The sequence below is a fragment of the Periophthalmus magnuspinnatus genome, chromosome 2 (assembly GCF_009829125.3).
Source record: "Periophthalmus magnuspinnatus isolate fPerMag1 chromosome 2, fPerMag1.2.pri, whole genome shotgun sequence".
Lineage (NCBI taxonomy): Eukaryota > Metazoa > Chordata > Actinopteri > Gobiiformes > Gobiidae > Periophthalmus > Periophthalmus magnuspinnatus.
Genome location: NC_047127.1, coordinates 16,335,968 through 16,362,167, shown reverse-complemented (window position 1 = coordinate 16,362,167; position 26,200 = coordinate 16,335,968). Strand labels below are relative to the sequence as shown.

At 40.2% G+C, this 26,200-nt stretch overlaps 2 protein-coding genes across 2 annotated transcripts in view; both read right to left on the bottom strand.

Moving 5' to 3' along the window:
- Positions 1-10,359, bottom strand: bco1l (beta-carotene oxygenase 1, like). The gene is made up of 11 exons (XM_033978718.2): positions 10,233-10,359; positions 9,741-9,869; positions 9,138-9,267; positions 8,764-8,911; positions 8,503-8,650; positions 6,787-7,007; positions 6,008-6,274; positions 4,882-4,987; positions 4,486-4,580; positions 3,744-3,855; positions 1-1,308 (listed from the first exon to the last, which is right to left on the bottom strand). The coding sequence occupies exons 1-11, from the start codon at positions 10,294-10,296 to the stop codon at positions 1,148-1,150; spliced, it is 1,581 nt and encodes a 526-aa protein (XP_033834609.1). The 5' UTR covers positions 10,297-10,359; the 3' UTR covers positions 1-1,147.
- A 5,426-nt stretch (positions 10,360-15,785) lies between these two features.
- LOC117381867 (kalirin-like) overlaps positions 15,786-26,200 on the bottom strand; it is a 51,404-nt gene continuing 40,989 nt past the window's right edge. Inside the window, exons 42-58 of the mRNA XM_055226732.1 lie at positions 25,131-25,181; positions 24,927-25,030; positions 24,509-24,637; positions 24,319-24,432; positions 24,122-24,192; positions 23,984-24,050; positions 23,480-23,583; positions 22,901-22,970; positions 22,409-22,495; positions 22,237-22,329; positions 21,717-21,767; positions 21,532-21,609; positions 18,999-19,184; positions 18,335-18,506; positions 18,050-18,195; positions 16,634-16,982; positions 15,786-15,927 (exon numbers count right to left, since the gene is read on the bottom strand). Coding sequence (XP_055082707.1) covers positions 16,797-16,982; positions 18,050-18,195; positions 18,335-18,506; positions 18,999-19,184; positions 21,532-21,609; positions 21,717-21,767; positions 22,237-22,329; positions 22,409-22,495; positions 22,901-22,970; positions 23,480-23,583; positions 23,984-24,050; positions 24,122-24,192; positions 24,319-24,432; positions 24,509-24,637; positions 24,927-25,030; positions 25,131-25,181 — 1,709 coding nt within the window. The 3' untranslated portion in view covers positions 15,786-15,927; positions 16,634-16,796. The remainder of the gene's footprint in view (positions 15,928-16,633; positions 16,983-18,049; positions 18,196-18,334; positions 18,507-18,998; positions 19,185-21,531; positions 21,610-21,716; positions 21,768-22,236; positions 22,330-22,408; positions 22,496-22,900; positions 22,971-23,479; positions 23,584-23,983; positions 24,051-24,121; positions 24,193-24,318; positions 24,433-24,508; positions 24,638-24,926; positions 25,031-25,130; positions 25,182-26,200) is intronic.

Below are 26,200 nucleotides of genomic sequence, written 5' to 3'. Positions count from 1 at the left end.
GAGGACATTTTATTTTTATTTGACCAAACAGAAAAGTATTTGAGGTTAACACCACCAACACTAGTGACTTTTTAAAATATGAATACATTTAAATATACCAAACTCAAAATCCTTTTTAGGAGTGTAAACAATTGTAGTAAACAGGTTATTTTTGGAAGCAATAACAGTCAGTTTTTATTTTTAAATAAACAAAAGAAAATACAAGCAAAAATTAAAATTACCTTCACATTTTATCATTAAGATAAGATAATACTACATGATTAATATATGTTTAGTTCTGTTTCTGGTTCTGTCCTGGTTTCATCCTGGTCTATTCTTGGTCTAGTCCTGGTCTTGTCCTGGTTTAGTCCTGGTTTAGTCCTGGTTTAGTCCTGGTGTAGTCCTGATCTAGCCCTAGTTTAATCCTGGTGTAGTCTTGGTTTAGTTCTGGTTCAGTCCTGGTCTAGTCCTGGTTCAGTCCTGTTGTAATACTAGTTTAGTCCTGATCTAGTTCTGGTTTAGTTCTGGTCTATTCCTGGTCTAGTCCTGGTTTAGCCCTGGTTCAGTCCTGGTCTAGTTCTGGTTCAGTCCTGGTTTAGTCCTGGTTTAGCCCTGGTTTAGTCCAGATGTAGTCCTGGTTTAGTCCTGGTGTAGTCCTGGTTTAGTTCTGGTTCAGTCCTGGTCTAGTTTTGGTTCAATCCTGTTCTAATACTGGTTTAGTCCTGATCTAGTTCTGGTTTATTCCTGGTGTAGTCTTAGTTTAGTTCTGGGTCAGTCCTGGTCTAGTCCTGGTTTAGTCCTGGTCTGTTCCTGGTTTAATCCTGGTTTAGTTCTGGTTTGGTCCTGGTCTAGTTTTGGTGGTGGATTTGTTTTTTGTTTTCTCAAGCTACCAGCGTGTTAAAAATAAACCTTCAGCCTTTTCAGCTGAGCAGATCTTAAACAATAATCAAAAATACTTTTACTTTTCAGTCCTGTTCAAAAATGCAGTACAAAGTACAGATACCTGCTGCCATATGTAGTAAAATGTAGTTAAAGTAAAATGTATGCACTTTAAAATTTGCTGAAGTAAAGTACAGATACCTAACATTTGTACTTACAGTCCTTTACTACTTTTACTTTGTTACATTCCACCACTGACTCCTGGCCTATTCCTGGTCTAGTCCCGGTCTCAGTGGGTCTTGGAGGCGGGGATAAAGTACCCGTGAAGGTCCATGTGTATCTGGGTCGGGATCTCGGCTCGGGCCAGTTCTTCTAGAGTCCGAGCGTTCAGGACCAACATGAACGGAGAGATGGAGGGGTCAGGAGAGATGACCGAGGACAGGATTACACCTGCAAGAGGCAGCAGGAAGATTTGAGGTTATATTATGGCTCAGTGCTGGGGTCAAGTACCTGTTATTTTATCCCCAACATACTTTGTGGCTGGCGGTGTAAAACTAGTTAAAGGTACTGCTCTGTCTGACGCTCTGTTACTTAAGTTAAACTAATATGAGCTTTGTTTTAACACAATCTGACCATAAGGAGCTGACTTAGTTGAAACTACAACAAATGAGCTGATTTGTGGTGTCGTGGTGGTCTTAGCCAACACTTTTTCAGTTTCCTTTTTTGTTGAAAACTCCTGAACAGGACCATGAATGCTCGTATAGATTGCAGACCAATGTTCCCTGTAATTTTTCACCAGTCTGAGCAAACACACAAACTCCCTGAGCGGTCCCATGGACCACTGTGAGCAACATCAGACGTGCGTACCGTGGTCATGCTGCATCGCATCCATCCAAATTAAATGGTTTATTAAAAGAATCAAATTACCGCATTTACATTTCTGTTATAAGACTTTTAATTAAGTGCTTTAGCCACTTATACAATGAAAATGACAAAAATCTTGCTCATGACCTATGTAGTATGTTAATGCTATTGGAAGTATAAATATTTAATTTTAACTATGGCACAACATGAGCTTCCAACCAAACCAAGACAACTGTAAACTCCAATGTTGAAAACACACTTAACATTTTTATGATAAAGCTCTGACTTGTATTATGAGTATAAGCCATTGTGTGAAGCTTTTGCCTTGCACTGAGTGAGATTGTCCTACTGTGGTCTGGGAGACAGTCCGTTAACTCTTTTTCAGTATATGACACGATCATTTGATTTTTACAACTCATAAACTAGTGACAGTATTCAATGACCAATACACACTGAGAGGAATCTGTATCTGCACACCCAGCTGTAAATAAACATATATATATATATATACGGACCAACTTCTGTCATTGTGTCCTTAGGCAAGACACTTCACCCAAGTGGTGTGTGCGTGATGATTGGTGGTGGTCGGGGGGGTGCAGATTGGCATTTGCTAATGCTAATAATTACACATAATACACATTTGACCCACAATTAAGTCAACAGCATAATAAACCACGCTTATCGATCAGGAACAGCATCCAGTCCATCAAATCATAAGGTCCTCTACTCCTCAGTCCACCGTGAGATCTTCCCTCGGTTCCACGAACCGCTCCGGGTCCGAGATGCCTCTTGTTTAACTTGTACAAACATCCACAGTATCCTCGGTCGCGTACTTCCTTTCTTTTGTCCGTTTCGTCATGTTTAAAACGCAAAACTACTACAAAACAGTGCGTAAAATTACGCAATTACGCGCGCGTAATTTTACGCGCGGATCTTTGCCCGAGGGCGGGCCGTCGGAACGTTAAGGGGTTAAACAGCAATTAGAATCATGAGCGAGTCTTCACTCCACATCGGTCACATCAGCTAAAACACTGGGAGCGGGACATGAGGACGTCTGTCAATGACGTTGATAAGATGCGCAAATACGTATGTGAATCACATAATTGGAGCAGCTCGTCCCCGGTCACACTCACTGACTCACACTGAAAAATACCGTGTCAGCAGTGCGCAATTGCGCGCGCGCGCGCGCAGCTCGGAGGGAACAGTGTCGCAGACTCCTGAAAATGTCTTGTTTAAATCACTTTTGTAGTTTTTCTTGAGTTTTCAGACTATTTAAAAACTTTTTTGACAGTGTTTGCTAACGTGTGCATTATGTCACCATGGTAACTGCTGAAAAGTCCACCACAGACATACACACAGAACACCCCCACATATTTATTTTTTATTATGGTCCATTGAGATGGTGATGATAGGCTGACATGTTTAGGGCTGGTGTTACCTTTCCATTTTTTAGGGTACCAGCACCGGAATGTTGTTCTTTTCTACCTTATGCTGCATAAAAGGACCTGCACCTGATTCTTCCCATCTATTTTAGCAAAATGTGTCCTACCCTAGTACAGATACATTGTAAAAGCAGCTCTTGAGGTCAAAATGAGTCCACTGTGTATTGTCTGCCTCTGCTTATAAATCGTTTTATTGCCAGAGAATCAGGAAGTGCGCTGTTAGCATACTATTTGTTGTTAGCTTTATCATGACACCAAAGCTCTGCTCTATATAATTAGGATGCTCAGGATGCATATAATGAACTAGTTCTGTTTTTTCACATTTTTCAGACAGTAAAAATCAGGTACAGTGCCTTTAATCATTATATAGATCACTAATAATACAGTACTGCTCAAGCAAAACTCATTTGTTTGTAGTGAAACTGGCTAGTAACTTTTTATAGTACTCTCCAGGACCCACCTGGCTTATTATGTATTCTGAGGTTTCTTTAAACAATACCAGCTCTTTGTGTTTATCTAAAATAAAGGAGTAAATTGTGTGTGTTGAATCTTAAATGTGTTTTCTATATTCAGTCATACCGTCGTCCTCCTCTGTTGCCCCAGGCGACGGCACAAACACTGGTTCAGATGGATAACAGTTCTCCTGGAACCACTCCAGGTGAGTGCGTGTCTCTATGTCCACTTTAGCAATCTGTAGCAGACGAAAAACCCGGGTTAGACCTGGGTTAGACCTGGGTTAGACCTGGGTTAGACCTGGGTTAGACCTGAGTTAGACCTGGGTTAGACCTGATGTAGCTCTACCTTTAGTTCTGTTTCAGACTGGTTTTCTCCACCTGATTATTAACCCTGAGCCCTGGTTCAGTCCTGTTTTAGTCCTGTTTTAATCCATGTTAAATCCTGTTTTAGTCCTAGTTCACTCCTGGTTCAGTCCTGGTTTAGTCCTGGTTCATTCCTGGTTCATTCCTGGTTCATTCCTATTTCGGTCCTTGTTTAGTGCGTGCTAAATCATGTTTTAGTCCCAAATTCTGGTTTAAGTTAAATTCTGTGTTAATCCTGGTTTAGTCTCCTGATTTAGTTTCCTGGTTTAGTCTTGGTTCAGTTCTGGTTAAGTCCTGGTTCATTCCTGGTTCAGTCCTGGTTTAGTCCTCCTTAAGGCCTACTGTAGTCCCAAATCCTGGTTAAATCCTTTATTAAATCTTGTGTTAATCCTGGTTTAGTCTCCTGGTTTAGCCCTGGTTTAGTCCTGGTTTAGTCCTGGTTTAGTCCTGGTTTTGTCCTGGTTTTGTCCTAGTTTAGTCCTGGTTTTGTCCTGGTTTAGTACCTTGTTTGGATGGGGTGACCACTCCACTCTGGATCCATACACATATCTGTATTTCTTGGTGTTGAAGTCATAGTTTATTCTTGGAAGTTCCAGCCCTGAAAAATCAATTAACCAATCAGAAACGAGGAAGCTTAGATGCACTTTAAGAAGAGGCTATCTATCTTTGTTGCACATTTAGATATAGAATAATAACACAGAATATTTACTTTTGCTTTAATTATTCTAAATATCTGACACATGTCTAGCCAGTGTTCTTGATGAATCCTATGGTGACTTTACTACTACAAACACGGCAGACTAATGACAAAAAGCTCTCACAAATGATTAAACTGTGTCTAATCTCAACTCACTTTTGTTTTCCAGATAAATGAGTTGATGTGAATGTGTTTTTTGTACCTTGGAAAATGGCGTCCGGCGTGCAGAAAACAGAGCCGTTCTCCTGGATCACGGCTGTGGCTGATGTGTCTTTGAGCGTCACCAGATTCACTCCTCTCTCTGACTCCTGACACATAGTTTGGTATAAACAGTTAAAGTAATCTATAACTGGACCAAAACCAAGACTAAACCAGGTCTAAGCTTGGACATAACCAGGTCCTAAAGTTCAATCCAGTCCTAGTTAGGACTGTAGTAGTTTAATCGTTTACTCGTTCAGTCAATTAATTGGTCAAGGAAGTCTTAGTCGAGCAAAATGTGTATTAGTCAACTCGTCATTTTATTTAGATGATTTCTATGGGACAACAGCAGAAAAGAAAAGTGACTGAGTAAGCTGAAGATTCGGTATTTTTTTGGTATTTATCTGTAAAAGGGCAGGTTAAACTCATGATTCACAAGTTTAACCTGTCTTTATATAAATACATACTATTCCCCAGTACTTTATATGGTATGGTGGTAAATGGTAGTCTTTGCGTGAACTCCCCCCTGCAGGTGTAGTCTTATAAGAGAAGTTTGGGTCAGATACACAGAGATACAGAATAGTTTTGAGAGCTTTTGCCACACATTTTTATTCTATTTAAATCCTGGATTACTTGTGACTTAGTGTGGTTTAGTCCTGATTTAGTCCTGGTTTAATCCTGGTTTAGTCCTAGTTTAATACTCGATCAGTCTTTGTTTAGTCCCTGGTTCAGTCCTGGTTCAGTCTTGGTTCAGTCCTGGTTCAGTCCTGGTTCAGTCCTGGTTCAGTCCTGGTTTTGTCCTGGTCTAGTCCTGGTTTACGTTAGATACACATAGATACGGAATAGGTTGGAGAGTTTTTGCCACTCCCCCTTTTTAGTTGACTAATTGATCAATAGGACATGTTTTAGTCATTTAGTCACAGAATTTGATTTAGTTGAATACAGGAATAGTCCGAGTTATTTTTTGGTTTAGTCCTGGTTTAGTCCTGGTTTAGTCCTGGTTTAGTCCTGGTTTAGTCCTGGTTTAGTCCTGGTTTAATACTGGTTCAGTCCTGGTTTAATTATAGTTAAGTTCTGGTTTAGTCCTGGTTTAGTCCTGGTTTAATACTGGATCAGTCCTGGTTTCGTACCTTGCTGATGTTGAGTGGCAGGACAAAGCGTGTGCAGACTGGAGGGCTAAATTCTTTGTTGGCATCAATGAACTTGTTGGTCTCCTGCGTCATGTTGTCGATGTAAAACATGTCGTAAAGATTGGTGTCTTGGTAACAAATGAGGTCAAACACCACATGGTCATGCTCCTCGTATGCGTTTATGTGGTGGAAGGTCACCAGGGCGGCACCGTAGAATTGAGTGGATACACTCTTTCCTGTGTGACGATTCACCACGTGGAACAAGGTCTGAGGAGCAGAGAAGCAGAGAAGCAGAGGCGATTATCAGAGGAACAGAGGAGAGGGTCAGAGGAGCAGATGTTGCATAGGAGGAGCAGATGAAGCAGAAGATGCAGAGGAGCAAAGGATGCAGAGGAGAGAATTAGGTGGAGCAGAAGATGTGGAAGAGTGGGTCAGAGGATGAAGTGGAGCAGAGAAGGAGCAGATGGAGCAGAGGAGGATGAAGAGCAGGAGCAGATGGAGCAGAGGAGGATGCAGAGAAGGAGCAGATGGAGCAGAGGAGGATGCAGAGCAGGAGCAGATGGAGCAGAGGAGGATGCAGAGCAGGAGCAGATGGAGCAGAGGAGGATGCAGAGCAGGAGCAGATGGAGCAGAAGAGGATGCAGAGCAGGAGTAGATGGAGCAGAGCAGGAGCAGATAGAGCAGAGGATGTGGAAGAGTGGGTCAGAGGATGGAGTGGAGCAGAGGAGGATGCACAGCAGAGGGTCAGATGGAGCAGAGGATGCAGCAGATGCCCTTACAGTGTCATCCTTGTCAAACTTGAGGCAGTTGCCCCAGTTGACTCCTCTGAAATAGGCTGTGGCCAGTTTGACCATGTCCAGTTTGAAGGCCTGCTCCACAAAGATGATGTAATTCTCGGTCATCCCAAAACTGTGGAAGTAACTCGGGAAGAGCAGAGACCGGAACGGGATGGAGCACACCTGCTGAAGCTTTCTCAGAGCGGGCTTCTTATGCTCTGAATCTGTGGAGGAGAGAGGTTCAGACCAGGACTAAACCAGGACTAAATACAGCAGTAAAGTAGGATTATACAAGTACTAAACCTGTCTTAAATCAGGACTAAATCAGGACTAAGACGGGACTAAACCAGGAGTAAGATGGGACTAAACTGAACAAAACCATGACTAAAAGTAGTACTAAATTGGACTCCAGTAGGAATGATTTATCTGAACTAAATAAGGACTAAACCATGACAACATAATTAGTAAGTATTATATCAGTATCCTTGGAACGGCTAGCCTGGAAATGCCTTTGAGTCCCAGTAGAGGAGCTGGAGGAAGTTTCTGGGGTGCTGGGAGTCCCTGCTTAGACTGCTGCCCCCGTGACCCGGTTAAGTGCAAGAAAATCGATGGATTACATCAATACTTATGTCAATATTTATATCAATACTTATATCAATACTAAAGTAAGACTAAACAAGGTCTTAAAAAGACTTTACTAGGACAAGTGATTTAGGAAAATAAAGGGATTAGACCAGGACTAAAACTGGACTAAACCAGGTCTAACCCCTATTTTAATATAGAGGAGGTGTTTAGGTGTGACTGTGCTGATCTGTTTTACATGGGTCTTAAAATATTTATTGGTCTTAGCTTAACCTAGGGCTGGGTGGTTTGACAACAAGTTAATATTTGTTTTTTCTTGATACTGATTAATCACAATTTTCAGTTTAATTTTAGTTTTTCACTAACACAAATGAAACGGCAAATGACCTGATAGCCTATAATATAGACTTTTATCATTTTCATCATTTAACTCAAATCCAAATTCTTCCTCCATAGTCTGGGCTCTGGATTGGCTGTAGACCTCTCCATAAAAAATAAAACATTTGAAACTATAGGATTGATTGAAATTCGATTTTACTGCACAGCCCTTGATTAATCCTACCTGATCTGTTGTATGGGCCTTAATTATGTTTAGCTCCTACCTGATCTGTTGTATGGGCTTTAATTATGTTTAGCTCCTACCTGATCTGTTGTATGGGACTTGATTGCATTTAGCTACTACCTGATCTGTTGTTTGGGACTTAATTGTCTTTAGCTCCTACCTGATCTGTTGTATGGGACTTGATTGTATTTAGCTCCTACCTGATCTGTTGTTTGGGACCTAATTGTGTTGAGCTCCTACCTGATCTGTTGTATGGGACTTGATTGTATTTAGCTCCTACCTGATCTGTTGTATGGGACTTAATTGTGTTTAGCTCCTACCTGATCTGTTGTTTGGGACTAATTGTGTTTAGCTCTTACCTGATCTGTTGTATGGGACTTAATTGTGTTTTGCTCTAACCTGATTTATTATATGGGACTTGCTTGTTATTAAGTCGTTTTAGATGAATATTGCAATTTAAAATGTCCAAACTATAAACATAATGTCCAAACTATAACATAATGATCTATGAGTGTCATAAATTATAACTATAGAGCAGACACACGCATACTTCTTTAATAGAGTTTTGGCCCTACCTGATGTGTCGTGCGGCACTTTGAAGATGACATATTTGGGTTTGCCCAGCCCCATGATGGCTGTGCCCATGTTATAGGTGTTTCCTTCCTTGTCATAGTGAGGGTGAGCTGTGGCAAGGTTCAGGGCAATGTGGTTCCTGTAGTTTGTCTGAAAAATATTTACACATGAGAACTCAAAAAATCTTGCAATACAACCTACTAACAAAAAGTATTAGTATTAGTAGTAGTTGTAGTAGTAAGTAATGAGTAATTTGTGCTAACCCGTCCAATGGTCTCCAGAGTGCTGGGGTCGATCTCGTTGATGTAGTTGATCTCCGATGCAGCGTAAAAATCCTTTCCGTATCGAATAATGTTCACCAGGTTATTATCAGTGAAGTCTGGAATCACGTTTGACAGGTGAGTGAAGAACCTGCACGGACAGGGTTAAACCAGGACTGAACCAGGACTGAACCAGGACTGAACCAGGACTGAAACAGGACTAAAACAGGACTAAAACAGTACTAAACCAGGACTGTACCAGGACTTGCCGGGACTTACAAGAACTGAACCAGGACTAAACAAGGCCTAAACTAAGCCTAAACCAGACCTAAACCAGAACTACACCTGGGCTAAACCAGGAGTAGACCCATCTGTACCTGGAGAATATGTTCTTGCAGGGGTCGGGGTAGACCATGGTCCCAAACTCAGACACCACAATGCGGTCGGCTTTGACATTCCTCTTGTACGTGTCGCTCTTCAGAAACTTGCTCCTGTAGCTCACCTCCCCTGGACATAGGTGAAGAGACCGTTTTGCTTTCAGTCTTTTTAAAATGCACTGACCAGTTTGATTGTGTCAATGGTTTGTTTTTTAGATAACTAATTGTGAACTCTTAGGAATGAACGATTTTATAAAAATATGGGAGGGCATCTTGGGCAGTTTCTAGAGGTCTAAGCTAAAGGGTTAGCAGCTTTTACACAGAATAAGGCCCCACAGAGGCGCAGGGAGGGCATCTGACACACAGGAAAAGCATTTGACACACAAGGAGGGCATCTGTAGGACATGTCTAAACTACAGGAGGATCATTTTTTGTGTGCAGAAAAAACTGTTACGCAATATTTGCTGTCTCTTATTTGCTAATTGGGACCTTTTACATGAGATTTTGATTGGATCGCGATGAGTCTTGCACCCTTATTCACTATCTGATCTCAGTTCTTTACTGTCTGGTCCAAATGTCAAATGTATAACTGATATTTCGTACCATTTTTGAAGGTGAAGCTGTGGATGAGGGACAGTCCGTCGAACCAGTGATTGTACCGAGAGTCTCCCACTGAGAATAAACCAGGGCCATTTCTGATCAGAGTCCCCTCCAACCAGTCTGGAACACAACCTGTGACACAACACCACACAAGGTAAAGCAGGACTGAACCAGGACTGAGCCAGGAATGAAGCAGGACTTAACCAGGACTTAATCAGAACTGAACCAGGGCTGAGCCAGAACTGGACCACGACGGAGCCAGGACTGAGCCAGGGCTGAGCCAGGGCTGAACTAGGACTGAACCACGATTGAACCAGAATTGAAACAGGACTAAACCAAGACTGAATCAGGACTGAACCACCACTGAGCTAGGACTGAACCAGAGCTGAACCAAAGCTGAACCAGAATTGAACCAGGACTAAACCAAAACTGAACCAGGTCTGAGCCAAAACATACAAAACAATAAACATCATCTAGTAATCCAATAGTCCTTACCTCGAACCACGGCCTGGACCGGTTCTGGGGTCTCGATCCCGTTCTTCCCAAAGATAGTCTGCATGTTTAGACCTGTACTCAGACTTGGTCAGGTTTTATGAAGACTTCTACGTGATCCCGATCAGGTTTTATAGTGCTTGCATAACAGCACTGGACTTTGGACTTGAGAGAGTCCTGGTCCAGATCTGACTTTGAACGTGTGTGTTGTTATAGGGGTCTTTGTGTCAAATACACAAACGACCCATTTTACAATAACAGTGAGATCAAAGTATAAACTGTAGTAAAAGGCATTTAACCTTTTGATTTAGATAGCACTAAGATTTAAATATATTCTGTTCTCAGAACTGAACCAGGAGTCAGCTAGTGCTAAACCAGGACTAAACCAGATGTAAAACAAGCCTAAACCACGGGACATCTAGTGCTAAACCAGGACTAAACCAGGACTAAGCCAGAACTAAACCAGGACTAAACCAGAACTAAACTAGGACTAAACCAGAACTAAACCAGGACTAATCCAGGACTAAACCAGGGCTCAATCAGTGCTAAAATAGGACTAAACCAGAATTAAATCAGGACTAAACAAGGACTGAACCAGGAATAAACCAGGACTAAACCAAAACTAAAGCAGGACTAAACCAGGGGTCAACTAGTGCTAAAGCAGGACTAAACCAGGACTAAACTAAGACTAAACCAGGATTAAACCAGTACTGAACCAGTATTAATACAGGACTGAAACAGATCTAAACCAGTACTAAACCAGGACTAAACCAAGGGTAAATTGTATTGAGTCGTGTCTTATTTCTCCCTTTTACTTTATTATTGTGTTTAGGGCTACAATCTCACTTGTCCTGGTTTTGTCCTGGTTTTGTCCTGGTTTTGTCCTGGTTTTGTCCTGGTTTTGTCCTGGTTTTGTCCTGGTTTTGTCCTGGTTTAATCTTGGTTTAGTCCTGATCTAGTCTGGTTTTAGTTTTTGGTTTAGTCCAAGTTTAATCCAAATTTTGATTGTGTAAGTGTGAATTAGACATGAGATGCAGATAAGACCCTCATAAAACACTAAACTGATTTAACTAATTATAGATAAGACAGGGAAGTGTTCACTGGTCTCTATATCAACACATGCCTGGCACTGTGTGTTACAGACATGTGATATAAGCAAGGAGGGACTAAACCAGAACTGAACCATGACTGAACCTGGACTAAACCAAGACAGAACCAGGACTAAACTAGGACTGAACAAAGGCTGAACCAGGACTGAACCAGGACTGAACCAGGACTGAACCAGGACTGAACCAGGACTGAACCAGGACTGAACCAGGACTGAACCAGGTCTAAACCAGGAATCCAGGACTAAACCAAGACTAAACCAGGGTTAAACCATTACTAAACAAAGACTGAACTAGAACTGAACCAGGTCTAGACCAGGATTAAACCAGAACTAAACTAAGATTAGAACATAGGAGCATTTCACCAAGTCATACTGCTGACATAGAAATGAGCAGAGGACACATGGCTCTTGTAAAATGCTTTATTGAAGTGTATATCATTTTGTTCTATCATTAAAATTTTTCACATTTAGACATAATTTGACCATTTTCTGATCTACGCCACAATACTTGACCAGGCGTTTCACATCAAACTGCCACAAATCCAGATTTCATTTTTTAAAAACGGTTTATCTTTTGGGCGTTTTTCCAACAGATGAAAAATATTGTCAAAAATTTTAACTCAAAGTCGAATCAAACTACAATCCAGGTCATGCGTTAATACAACCACACAGTACGGCACGCAGCCTCGTTCACCAAACTAAATCTTTAGAATCATGAGCTTCTATTGAATAACACTCCACTTTAGACCGTTTAGTTCAGCTGTAACGTGTGTGACCCATGTCGGACAGACTGCTTTTAGAATGCACCATTTAGAGATAATACTATGGAATATCGTTTGATACATCACAGTTTGAATTGTAAATGCAGTTGAATTCATCACTTGTTTGAATTGTTTTTATTCTGAATGTCACTTGATGAAATTTTCAAGTAGACCTATTCTGCTATATCAACCGTCCCTTCTCATTGGCCCTCTGAAGTTGTATTTGGAGTCGAGATATTCTCTTGTAGTCAAGACGTCGTTGCTCCGATCTACCACAGTTTTCACCACTACCAGTACACACCGTCTCTGACATACTTATTTGTTCTCCAATTTTATTTTCTTAATCTGTGATACTCATAGGATTCAGCAGCATCACATAGTCATTTTGTTACAAATAAAAAAAATCTGCTGCCCGCTAATGTGATGTGCAGCTATCCATAGGAGGGGACGACAGCGACAATTTGTTGTGATGACATTTACGCTGGTTATTAAGTCGTTTTAGATCAATTTGGAACATAATGATTCACTGTGATTCATAGATTATAACTATAGTGCAGACGCAAGCACATTAGGTCTGCTTTAAGTGTACATTTTCAAAGTTAAAATATTGTAAGTGAGAACTTTAATGGCATTTAAAATTCTAAATCTGATGAAACAAAACATCTTCCATAAAATACTGAGTTAGTTTGTCACAAGAAATACAGGGTCCCTACACAATTCTCCCTTCAATTCTCTCTTAACTGTAACTTTTCCAGTAAATGGTCTGCTACCTGCTTGTCTCCATGCAGATCAGTGAGCACAGAGGGTTATTGCTTTGCCTGTAAAGTTCCACAGCATAGTATTAAAGATCTACATCCATGGAGAGAAGCTAGTAACACCACCAGGCCGAATTACAGGTCACATCTGTGGAGAGGTGAGCCTCCTCACACCTGGGTATAGGGGCGAAAAACTAATCAAACCATTGCGTAGCTGAATGCATGTTTTTAATGTCTTCTTCAGCTACAAAAACATCTATAACTAAATAGATGACATACTGAGAAACATTCTAAGCAAAGTCATAACATCTCCATAAAGACAAGCAGGTGATGGAAAAGTTACATAGTGCAACTGTAACCAAATATATGCACAGTCAGTTATCAAAGGAGCTCAACAATGACCATAAACAATAGTGAAGAAAATTTCTCATTCATTTTCCCCATAGACTTCCAAAACAATATATAACTAATAAATAAAAGTTTGAAAGCCTAAGGCTAATCCACTCTGTGGTAACTAATGACCACAATGCCTATCACTTTATTTAAAATCTGTTTCTGAAACTTTACAAACTGCTAAGTTATTAAAACATTTAGCTGTTTCTTGTGTTTTAAATGTGCCTTTTGGACTTAAAACAACTGCATTATGGATATTAGTTAGCAATTTTCTGGTTAGCTTTGGCAATGCCTTTGGACTCTTTGAATTTTTTAAGTCTGTGGGAAAAATGACTGGAAAATGTACTTCCAGAGCCAGAGCAGGCAGTCACTGCAAGCTCCAAAAATAGTTTATATTGATTTGTGTAATTTTCTGAAGCGTATGGGATGATCAGTTTTGACAGAGATATGGCTGAAGTTTAATTCTTTGTGTTATGTCCTTGTTGCATAGGAACCCTGCAGTTCTGTGTTGAGTATTGTGTAGATGTAGTTTATTAAGGACCAGGGTGTTTGAGAATGGCACCAGAGTTAAACAGTGAACAAACAGAAACGGCCCAAAGAAATAAACCAGGCTGAGAAACAACTGAGGTACAACAATACAAGTTATTATGATGCATTAAGACCAGCACTAAACCAAGTCTAAAACAGGACTAAACCAGGTTTAAAACCAGGACTAAACCAGGTCTAAAATCAAGACTAAACCAGGACTAAGCCAGGTCTGAAAAAAGGACTAAACAAGTTCTGAAAGAAGAACTAAACCAAATCTAAAACAAGGGCCAAACCAAGACTGATTCAGGAGTGAACCCAAACCAGGACTAAACTAGGACTAAACCAGGTCTAAAACGAGGACTAAACCATGTCTAAAACCAAGACTAAACAAGGACTAAATGAAATAGAAATCCATATTAAGACAGAGTGTAAATGCATAGCTAAACCAAGTCCTCCAGAGGCTTCAAGTAAAGACCAAACTGTCAAATCAATTCAAACAATTATAAACGATAAAATGGTACCACTATAGTTATGAATATTGAAACCATAAGTTACAAAACCAACTGTAAGCTACATTTGAAAAACATTTATTTCTCTGGACCGTTTTTAGAGAGACACAGGGAGTGGAGACCAGCAGACAGGAAGTAGGTCACAGTAGGCGGAGTTTGTAGTTTTTGTCATGTCTTTGTTTTAGCTGTAGTTCAGTGGATATGTTTTGGTCTATTTACAGGAGAAAGTAAAGTTTACCTTATAAATAGTGATGCTTTTAAATTAAACTATGTATTTTCCAACTATATTTTTTATAAAACAAGATATTTACCCAGAGTTACAAAGTGTTGTGGTTGCAGCCATTTTATGAATGAGTTTTGTACATAACTAAATTATTTAATACGAAAATACAGAATACAGATCTCTCAAAAAAAAAGACAGGCATAAATATATATATATATATATATATATATATATATATATATATATATATATATATATATATATATATATATATATATATATATATATATATATATATAATTATAAAAAAAATAATAATAAAAAAGTAAAATTTAAAAAAAAACTAAAACTAAAATAAATAAAACATAAGACACAATGAATTATGTGATAAATAATTTTAAAAGCAAAAAACAACACAAATCATGGCAGTCAAGGTGAGATTATGACCAGTATTTCAGACAAAAAAGTCACATTTCCGAGTAAAATGTGACCGGTAAACTTTCAAAATGGCGGCAACATCTCTGGTCTCTTGTTTTCCTCGTAAATAAACGATTCTTTATAAAATCTCTAAAAACACGATTCCACCACCTACGAAGTGACCGCTCTGCACCTGTCTGTGAAAAACACACACTTAAGACACGAGAACACACACACGCCTCTCTCACACAACACAGAAATGACACATCTGCTGCTAGTCAGGTGAAAAACAAACTATTATTATTCATATCAGAGTCGCACTGTATGGCGGCCATTTTGTCCCTTATTCACACTATTCACACGCAGAGTTCTGATTGGACGGCGGGCTTCCTCTTCTTTACAACTGTCATTTGTTGCTGGGTGGATTTAGATAAGTCGGGTGCCTGATTGGTTAACTAGACTACTATAATTTTAATAGAAGCCAAAGGATAGAATCTATTTGTTGTTTAAGTCAAGGAACGTGCTTTTTTGTGCTTTTCAAACTGGAATTGTCTCTCGCAATGTGTTTTTGACAAATCTCTGGCTATGAAACTAGCTGCCATTTTTGGTTAATTTCACCAAATTCTGTAGTTACTTTATCCAGTACATCAGATAATTTATTAAGGCTATTATACATGTTACATATGACCAATCAATAATTTATACATGATCAGATTCTAATCATAACCATTGACTTCCATTAAAACCATATTCAAATTTGCGACCAATCAGGCGAGACTTTACTCCTCTTTTGTCGCTTGTGGCTAGGCATATTCCCCAGTCCATGAAGTCCACAAAGAGGAATTAAATTTTTTAAAACTTCTTCCACAACAAGCCTTCCAAAATGCGACCAATGGTATCAGAGTTTGTGCCTCAGTCGGCATTTGCGATTGGCCCGGCTGTAAACAGGTGACGGCATCTGATTGGATGATCCAGAGAAAGGGGCGGGGTCAGAGTGAGAGCACCTGCTTTGTCAATGAGGACAAAGGACCGGGATAACATAACATACGAGAGATTAGAGCCTTATGATAAAAAATGTTAAATAAATGACTTTGTCATTTGTTTGTTGTTATATTTTCTGTTATTTTAGGGAGGGATCAATACAATTTAAAAAGTGCTTTTTTCTTAATAATTGTTTTGATAAGTTAATAAGTGCCTATTTTCTGACATTTTTCATGATTTTCTCCTAAGTGCATTATAATTATTATTGTCTCTGGTATTGGTTACTCCCATTATGAATTCAAGCTTTGTATTTTTTTTTTTTTTTACAAGAGATTAGCCGGACTATCCTATAACATTTAATCCAGTTTTTACCCAGACCCAGACTCTTTCACAGGGCTCTCACAAAGCTAGAAAAGACCCTGCTTCAATCAAAAGTCAATACATAAAATGTAAAATAACTAAACCAGGACTTAGCCTGGAACTGAATCAGGACTAAATCAGAACTGAACCAGGATTAAACCTGGAATGAACCAGGACTGAACCAGACTAAACCAGGACAAAACCCAGACTGAACCTGGGACTGAACCAGGACTAAACCCACATTGAATCTAGGACTCAACTCAACTAAAGCAGGACTAAACCCAGACTGAACCAGAGACTAAACCAGGACTAAACCAGGAGCAAACATCAGCCCCAATTCTAAAGGCAATAAACTAAATGTAAAATTACCTTGATAAACTTCTCCATAAGGCTCTAATACATGATCCTCGTATTCAATGCTTAATCCCTCTCCGTCCTCACTGGCTGCGTGTGGGATGTAAACAGCCCTTGCCCTGTCATTGGTCCTCTGTTTATTTGTGTGTTTGTTTTCCTGTAGTTATGGGGTCAGGGGTCAGTGTGTTCTGAGCACGCTCCGCGGCACCCAGCCCTCTGCTGCTGGAGAGTCGCTGTTGGCCGGTCGGTAAACCAGGCTCTGGCCCTGCTGGTTTGAAGCTAAAATCTGAACTTTCTCTCCTCGAAACACAGAGATCTCATCCTCTCGGACAGCCACAAAGTCCTGTGTCACTAGAACCAGCTCCTGAGCATAGAGAAGGAGGTGAGACAAAACAAAAAACACAACACTTCTCAAAAATAGGGTTGTCAAATGAAATGAAAATTAGAGAGTGATCAATACTAAAACTAGATACTCATTTGAGCAGGTATCGATACTAATTTCCCATTCACAGGACAAAAATGAACCTGAATAGAAATCACATGCTATTGACTAAATAAGGAGTATTCTTATTGTTATTGTGGTATCAGAATCGTATTGAGTATCAGCTCTATTCCGTAGTATTGAAATGGAGTTTGAAATTTTTGTATCGTGACAACACTACTCAAAAACCATATCCATGACTTTTGAGCCGATAAGTGCTGAATCACAGCCTGTAAAATAAAAGTGGAATAAGGGAGTGTGGCATCACCCACAGCATTCGGCTCCAAATGAATCTCATTGAGGCTAGGAGTTATAGTGGCTAATCTGCAACCAGGGACCATATGTTTCTAGATATTTAGAAATCTGCGCGCAAAACCAGGGAGCCAATCAGGAGCGAGGGTTTTGAAGGTACACATTCGCACCGGTGAATTCACAGGGGGCGGGAACTTAGCAGCAAAGCAGTCAATGAGCCTGTTGGTAATGCTAGCGGGAGCAACCTCGGTGAAAGCAGGCACCGGATTTGTAAGGTATTAATATTCATATCTTGATGTAGGGACAAAATAACAAATTAAAAACACCAGGATCATGTAGAGCAGGTTAATACAAACATTTTCACACCAAAACGATGAGCCTGACAGTAGCAGTTACAGAGAGAGGGGCCATGGTTTTTCAGTAGAATGTGGATTGGAGCCAGAGCTGAATTTTTTCCCATGCTCACTTCCTGTTTGGAACTCTGTGTTCCTTTCTATATCTAGTCTATATGCTGAATATGGCATAGATTTACATGGTCTTCGCTTGGCTCATTATATAATCATGGTCTGTACATTTTTTCAGTAGATAAATCACTACAGTGTGCACAGTTACAATCTTTATGATTAGATAAAAAAATATCAGTCTGAGACACACAAATAAACAGCACGTTAAAGGTCAAAGGTAATTTCGAGACTCACTGTGTCATCTGCGTCACCGTCGGGTGGTGGCTGGGGGGCGTGGCCATTTGGAGTGGGCGGGGCTGATGGTGGTCGCCCTGACGACAGGGGGCGGGTCACAGAAATGCCCCCCTCCTTCCTTTGGTACTCGATGGGAGACTGCAGCGCTGCAGAAAGAAAGAAGGACCAAAGTAGGACCAATGGAGACCAGAGTGCTGCAAAAATCAGGACTAAACCAGGTCTAAACCTGGACTAAAGTAACGAAACACTGCATTTGTGTACTGGCTGTATTTTCAGGAGTCTGACCTGAGAGGAAGTTGTTTTGTGCGTCCAGCAGGGCGGAGATAGTCTCCACCCAGGTCTGTTTGATGGCAGCATTGGAGGCTTGAAGAGTGAAGCGCTCGGCTGACCCCCGAGACCAGAGAACGAACTTAGAGGGGTCTCCCTCCACCTGGTCCTGCATCGACAGGTAACTCACCTGAGGAGAGACAGATTGTTATTATAACTAATACCACCATTACTATTACTGCTACTAATATTACTACTACTACTACTGCTACTACTACCACTGCTACTACTGTAGCCCTCCACCTGGTCCTGCACCAACATGTAACTCACCTGAGGAAAGACAGATTGTTATTATAACTAATACCACCATTACTATTACTGCTACTAATATTACTACTGCTACTACTACTGGTGCTACTAAATCTATATTTGAACTATTTAGGTACTGTCAGTGAAGTCAACCTTTTAGAAATGAACTCCTACAAATTCTGCATATTCCATGATAATTTAATAATAATCACCACCAGGACTAAATCTGAACTTACATAGGTCCTCTTCCATCTTACTTAACACACCAGTATCCTTAATGTTAAGGTTTAGGGGAAGGTGCACTACCCCTAAACCTTATTGTATGGAAGCTTGTACCCGACACTGTTCTTGTACTGTAGCTCATAGTTTATACCTTGATACTGTTCTTGTACTGGTAGCCAGGGTTCTGTGAGCCTTTCCTCAGCAGTTCACTGAAGATAATGATTTGCTCGAACAGAAAAACTCTTCGTTCTTTGCTCCGGGACAAAACGCCTCCGTCCTGCTCCCAAACACAGAACGTCTCCTGCTGTAGGAGTTTCCCGTGAGACGTCAGCTTTCCCTGGACACAGGATACAACAACACATAAACAACAAAATCTCCTGTATTATTCTGCATAAAACTGCTAACCCTGTAGTTTAGATCTGTAGAAACATATTCTGAAATGTCCCTGTGTCAGACACCCTCCCTGTGTCTCTATAAGGCAGGGGTCACCAACCTTTTTTAACCTGAGAGCTACTTTATGGGCACTGAGTCATACGAAGGGCTACCAGTTTGAGACGTTCTTCTGAAATAACAAATTTTCTCAGTTTGCCTTTAGTTATACATTATTAATAATGATAAATGATAATCATCTATGTAAACACACTGATCACGTTGCAAGACACTGATCACATTAATGATTTCTCAATTCAATTTCATTTAATTAATAAATTTTATTTTTGTAACGCCTAAAATCACAACAACAGTTGTCTTGAAGGGCGTTCATGTTTTGGTTGATGGGGGAAACTGGAGTACCCGGAGAAAACCCATCCAGACATGTGGAGAAACATGCAAAACTCCACACAGAAAGGCCTGGGCGACCCGGGGATCGAACCAAACCTTCTTGCTGTGAGGCATCATATTCATGTGAGTGAATATGAGTGTTGCCACTCAGCCACCGTGCTGCCTACACACAAAAACAAACAGGAAAATCAAACAACAGGAAAAATCAGACAAAACAAGAAAAAGGCGAGGAGAGGCCAGGCGAGGAGGAGGGAGGGGGGGGGGGCATTTCTCAAAATAATTATCAACAATGAGCAAGGAGGGAAACGGATATCAGTATTCAGCACTTTAACTTTACTAATCTTAGTAATTGTTAAATTTCCAGATGACACTTACATCACTACATCTCATAGGAAAAGTATCCCATTTTCACTATCCATTGACAAACCTTTTTAACAAAACATAAATAATATACATTGCACCATGTTTCAAAAAGTTATCAATTATGTAATGTAAAAAAAAAAAAAAGCTTACATATTTTTAAATACATCTCGGTTGCGTTGTGTGACCTTTTCACCGGTGTCGTGAAAAAAGCCTGTTGTTTACCCAAAGCTGTGTTTAGCTCTGGTCTTGTTCTGCCCATAGTGTGCGCCTCTGTGGGGAGTGCGCGTCCCCGTGGATCGTTAGTGTGGAGCTTTGTGAGACGTAGTGAAGTGTCCCTCCACATTGTGCCGCTTTGCCGTCACCACAGTCGCTCCGCAGATGAGATACGCGCAGGTTTCTTTTACAGTCTTAAATCGTTGTGAAAGTGATATCTTTATTTTCTACCATGTTTTGGAGTAAGAAACTGCATTCAGCGCATCCTCACAGCGCTCGCGAGCGGAGCACTGGTTTTGTCACGCGCACAATACTGACCTTTGAAGTGAGTACATCAAAGTTCACCTTAACTTATCTAAACTTCACGTATAATGAACATATGTTTAAGATATTTTCATTCTTAAATCTATATAAACACAAGAGTGATAAAAAAAAATAGCAACAGAATAAAATTAAATTTTAGATGCAGCTCATTAGTGAGTTGTGCTATTTGTAGAACCGCTCTGCGGGCGACTCATGTGGGGCTTGGGGGCGACATGGCGCCCGCGGGCACAGGGTTGGTGACCCCTGCTATAAGGTCTTATTCTGCATAAAAGCTGCTAATACTGTAGTTTTGATCCATACAAACATGTTTTGAAATGTGATTCTTGTATTAGTTTGTCACTTCAAATTTCAGTCTTTTTGTTAGTTCTTCAGGTTGTGCTTCAATTGTGAACTTTGAACAGAATCCTATTATTAAAATCACAAATCTAAATGATGAATGACAAATATATGAACATGCTAAGAGGAAAGAGGAGACATATACCACACCAACATGTATTGATAATTTGCAGCTGAAGTCATCAACATTCCCTGGGGGTGTGATGCTAACTGGAGGCACCTCTCTGTCTAAAGCTCTATTTTACTCAAGATTGCCTTTAATCTGAGCTTTGTTTTGTTAGTCTTTATTTGAAAGGACAATGTACAGAGACATTATGCTCATAAAACAGAGAGTCTAACCTTTTAACCTTTTAACACATTCTGACCATAAATAACTGACTTAGCTGGAACTACAACAGATGAGCTGATTTGTGTTGCTAAACAAGTCTAGCATTTGCCAACAGTTTTTCAGGTAGTTAGTCTCACCTGTTTTGTATAAAATCAAACACAGGACCATAAACGCTCATATTGATCCCCTCTCCATTAAAAACACCCGAGCTGATCGCTGACCATTAGACAGAATTAATCCTAACCCTTATAAACAAGTCTGCTCTAGTTTGTATTCATTTTGAGTTTATCATGAATGAAAACAGCCAATGAAACAACAAAATCATAAGCATAATCTTTACCTCGTATCCCTGCAGCCGCCCGAGGTTCATCATGTCATTACAGCGTTTGGGCACTAGGGACATCAGTTCGTAGGCTTTCTGTAACAAATACACACAAACCAATCCCATTATAAATACTACACTTCTGACATGGGGACAGGTGAGGTCACAGCTCCCACAGCCACATCAGAATGCTCAACATTTACCTCCACCTCTTCACAGTCCAGGCCTGCTTTAGATGTGTATTTCAGAAAATCCTAAAGCATCAGACACATAAACAGTAGTGAGTTAGTAATAGGGTTGTCAAAAGTTACGAAAATCAGATGCTAGTCGATACTAAAGCTAGTATAAAACTAGATGAACATTTCCTGACCATCTTTAGAATGATCTTGAGCTGTATTGGAACAAGTATAAGACCACAAAGACTAGTATAAACCCATAGACCACTATGGAACCTACGTGGATGAAGGAGGGATTATACAGATATAAGGACACATCGGAATATAAAAGAAAGTACGGTAGTGTGATTTAATGTTGAAAATCACATTTTATTGTCCAAAATATAGTTTTTCTCATCATTGTATCAGAATTGGTATCAAGTCTGTTCTATCCAGTCAACACTAGTTAGTAATATGGACTAGCCAAGTACTATTAACTGCAAAATAAAATGCAAAATTTCTTATCAATTTCTCAAAAAGTTGAAATGATAATTTAAACTGTAGTTACCTTGAGCAGGAGTTGGTACTTGGTGATCCTCTGTATGGGTTTGATCAGATAGTCACTTATGGACATTCGGCAGCTGATCTCATGTTGGATCTCCTACATACACAACATTTTTAAAAACAATTAGTTAATTGATTTGACCACATTTCAATAAAAAGCACAATTTCTGTCTAACCTCGAAAAATTTCTCGTATTCGATGACGATGAACTCTGACCTGGGTTTATTCTGGCAGTAAACAATGTACATATGCAACCGCCGCTCCTTCAAAATAAAAGCACCAAGTCAGGAACAGGACTATACCAGGGCTAAACCAGAACCAAACTAGGGTTCAACCAATACTCTAAACCAAGATAAACACATACTAAACCAGGGACTAGGGCAGGTTTAAACCAGGACTAAACCAAGACTAAACCAGAACTAAACCAGGACTAAACGAGGAGTGAAACAGGACTAAACCAGTACTAAACCAGGACTAAACCAGAACTAAACCAGAACTAAACGAGGAGTGAAACATGACTAAACCAGGACTAAACCAGGACTAAACCAGGACTAAACCAGGACTAAACCAGGACTAAACCAAGACGAAACCAGAACTAAAACAAGACTGAACCAGGACTAAACCAAGGATGAAAATAAAGCTCTCTATATGAGTTCAGTGGGGCTCACATGTCTGATGAAGAGGTCAGCGAGGAGGTCATGGTTCTGGACACATCTCTCTAGCTCCACCAGGAAGAAACTTTAGCACAATAAAAACAAAAAGGCTTAGTTGAGTTCCTCTGAATAACCCGTGTGGATGCCATCACCATTCAGCTATTGACAACAGGTGACAACAGGCGACAATACCACTTTGTCAATGCCCAGGTCTGAATCTCATCCGGAGATTAAATTAGATTAGAGTTAGAGTTAGATTAGAGATTAATTTAATTGAAAGGGGGCAGTACATGTGTAACAGTGGCTCTAGTGCAACCTGTCAGTGTGTCCTTAGGCAAGACACTTCAAACAGATTGCCTAGTATGAATATGATGTGTGTGTGAGTGTTGGTGTTAGAGGGGTCGATGGCGCAGATTGGCAACCTCACTTTTGTCAGTCTGGTGCAGAGTGAATGAATAATGCACTGTAAAGCACTATATAAATCTGATGCATTATTATTTTTAGATGACTTCCTATGATTAAACATTTCTGAGAATATTACATTATAATAAAGCTAAAAGTGTAAAAAAAAAAAAAAAAAAAAAAAGCCCTTACTCTCTGTGCCAGTCATAGATCTGCTGGATGTTGCCAAACACAATCTTGTCTTTGCCCCTCATGTCCTCAGGAATCCCTCGAACCTCCAGACGAGACATGAAACCCTGAAAACAAAATATCCATCATTAAAATACTGCTTATTTGATGCTGGTTCTGTGCCTAATCTTTTCCCATGTATTTGAGCAAAATGTGTTTTCTCCCAGTACAGATATATTGTATAAGCAGTTCTTGAGGTCAAAATAAGACACTGTGTACTGTCTGCATCTAATTATAAACCATTATAACCATTTTATTGTCTGGGAATCAGGAGGTGTGCGGTTAGCTTGCTAGCTTTACATTGATGGCTTCTGGAAGTTGTGGAAAGCACTTATAAACCTGTCGCTGTGAATAATTAGGATGTTCTGAATGCATAAGGTAAGTGAGGAATGACTTTGGAGCAAAATTAACTAGTTCTGTTTTTCATGTTTTTAAAATGGTAAAAATCAGGTACAGCTCCTCTCTCACCTCTACAATAACAGCCAGGTCTTTCACGTAGTCCTTTTCTGATTGTACCATTTCGTTCACCACAAACCTGAAACAGCACAGACGTCAGATTAGAAACGCTGAGGCATTTTAATCATGCTTTTATTGTGAAAATCTTACATCCTCCCTCTGAGCGCTTTGTTTCTCTGCTCCGTGTCCGATTCGTTGGAGCCTTGGTCTGAATCTAAAGCCTGTGGGAAAGAGGTTGTGGGTTAGACTCCTGATCTCTCTGAGTGGACTGTGCATGTCCTCCCTGTGTTACTGTGGCAGAATGGTTATCCTGATGTTGTGGGTTTGACTCCAGATCTCTCTGGTACCTCTGGGTTGTTGGGGTCCTTGATGATCTGCATGGGAGGGGGCAGAGGGGTGGAGCTCTCCTCTTCAGGCTCCTCCTCTCCTCCGCTCTGCACCGAGTCTTCCTTACGAGCCTTCTGCAAATAGCTTAATTAAATCTAGTCTCATTTATATATTTATGGTTCAAAATAATGTATGTCCAAAACGTCTTACTGCTTGTGAATTTGCGTTGAGAGGCGTGGTCTCAGCTCTGTTGTCCCGTCTCCTCATCCTGATTGGAGGTTTTTTCTGTCCATCAGCTTTGCCTTGACTCAGCCTCCGAACTGGACTCGTCAACCAGCGCTAATGAAAACAAATGGTCAGTTGTTAATTCACAAAGTCTGCAGTTTATTTATAGACCTCTACAAACTGAAATGTCCCTGTGTGTCAGATGCCCTCCCTGTGTCTCCATGGGGTATTAAGCTGCTAACCCTGTAGTTTGGACTTCTACAAACATGTATTCTTGCATTAGTATAAAGTTCAGATTTCACTCTCAGATGTGAATTCTCCTGGACACGTTGAAATTGTGAACTTTTCTGAATCCTGATTTTTTTGAAATTTAATTTTACTGTTACAGAAGAAACAGTCTTGCCTTGAGTGTGTTGCCAGTGCCAGATCCACTGCGTTTGGGACCTGGAGAGCCCACAGCGCCCCCCGTTGGACTGCTCACTCCATACACTGTGGGAGACGTCGGAGCTGAAGGAGAAAAACAGGTGAGATCAGGCTTATAAAGTTCATTTAAATGAAAATACCTGGGAAAAACTAGGACACCTGAATGAAATAAGTTTGTACTCACTGTGAGGACTGGTCTGAGAGAGTCCAGATCCATCAGAGCTGAACACTGAGTCTGAGGAGAGAAAAAACACAGCCATAGTATGTAACTTTTTACCCAAAAAATAGACATGCAAGCATGTTTTTTGCATAGAAAAACCTAGAACAACAAAAATTAGGAATTGTGTCCTTATTGTGAGAGAGCTTGCATCTCCACAAACCTGACTCTTATTTGGCCTCAAGTAGTGCCTTCTCCTGCTTGTTTCCATGGAAATGTTGTTCCTTTGGCTATAATATTGCACAGCATGACATGAAACGTATCTGTCTCCATGGAGAATGTTCCGAAGTATATTTTTAACTTGAACTATGTCCATGGAATGATAAAAGTGAAGTGCCACATGCATAAAATTATATACTATAGCTTTAAATGTACAAATTGGGTCTAAAGGTCACACACAAAATTTATCGACCCAAAAATTTGATTAAATGAAAATGCTGAATATATAAATACCCCGTTGATTATATACTCCAAATTATGAATTGAGCACATGGTTACACATGGTTACATATCCATGGTTTTCAGATGTACGGATCGTTGCCATAGCGATTAAAAACGACTGAACAAGTTAAAATAAAACATATATATACCCAAATACATACACGAGCAGTCGAAAGTTTGGACACACCCTCTTATTCAGTCTTGTTTTTTCAAATGAAATCCAAAATCTAAGTGCCAAGATACTGTGAAAGCATTTTGCCCTAGATTCTTCTGGTTGAAATCGTTGTTCATTAACCAGTTCCTTCGGTTGGTCTCAAACTCACCTTTACCTTCAGCTCTCTGTTTAAAAACCCAAGCCCGAACCACCGAGGGATCCCAGCATTCGCCTTTGCCCCTGTCCCTGTGCATCCTGACAGCATAGACAGAGAAGCAACACTACGCCAATCCGGCAAACCCAAAACAAACCAAAACTGAAGAGCTCGAGATCAGAGATTATGCAGGAGACAGTGACAGAGTGAGAGAGTGAGGTCACCCGAGGAGGAGGGGCTTACACAGGAAGTCCTTTTAAGGAGACCCCCCATGGAGTAGAGGAGTAG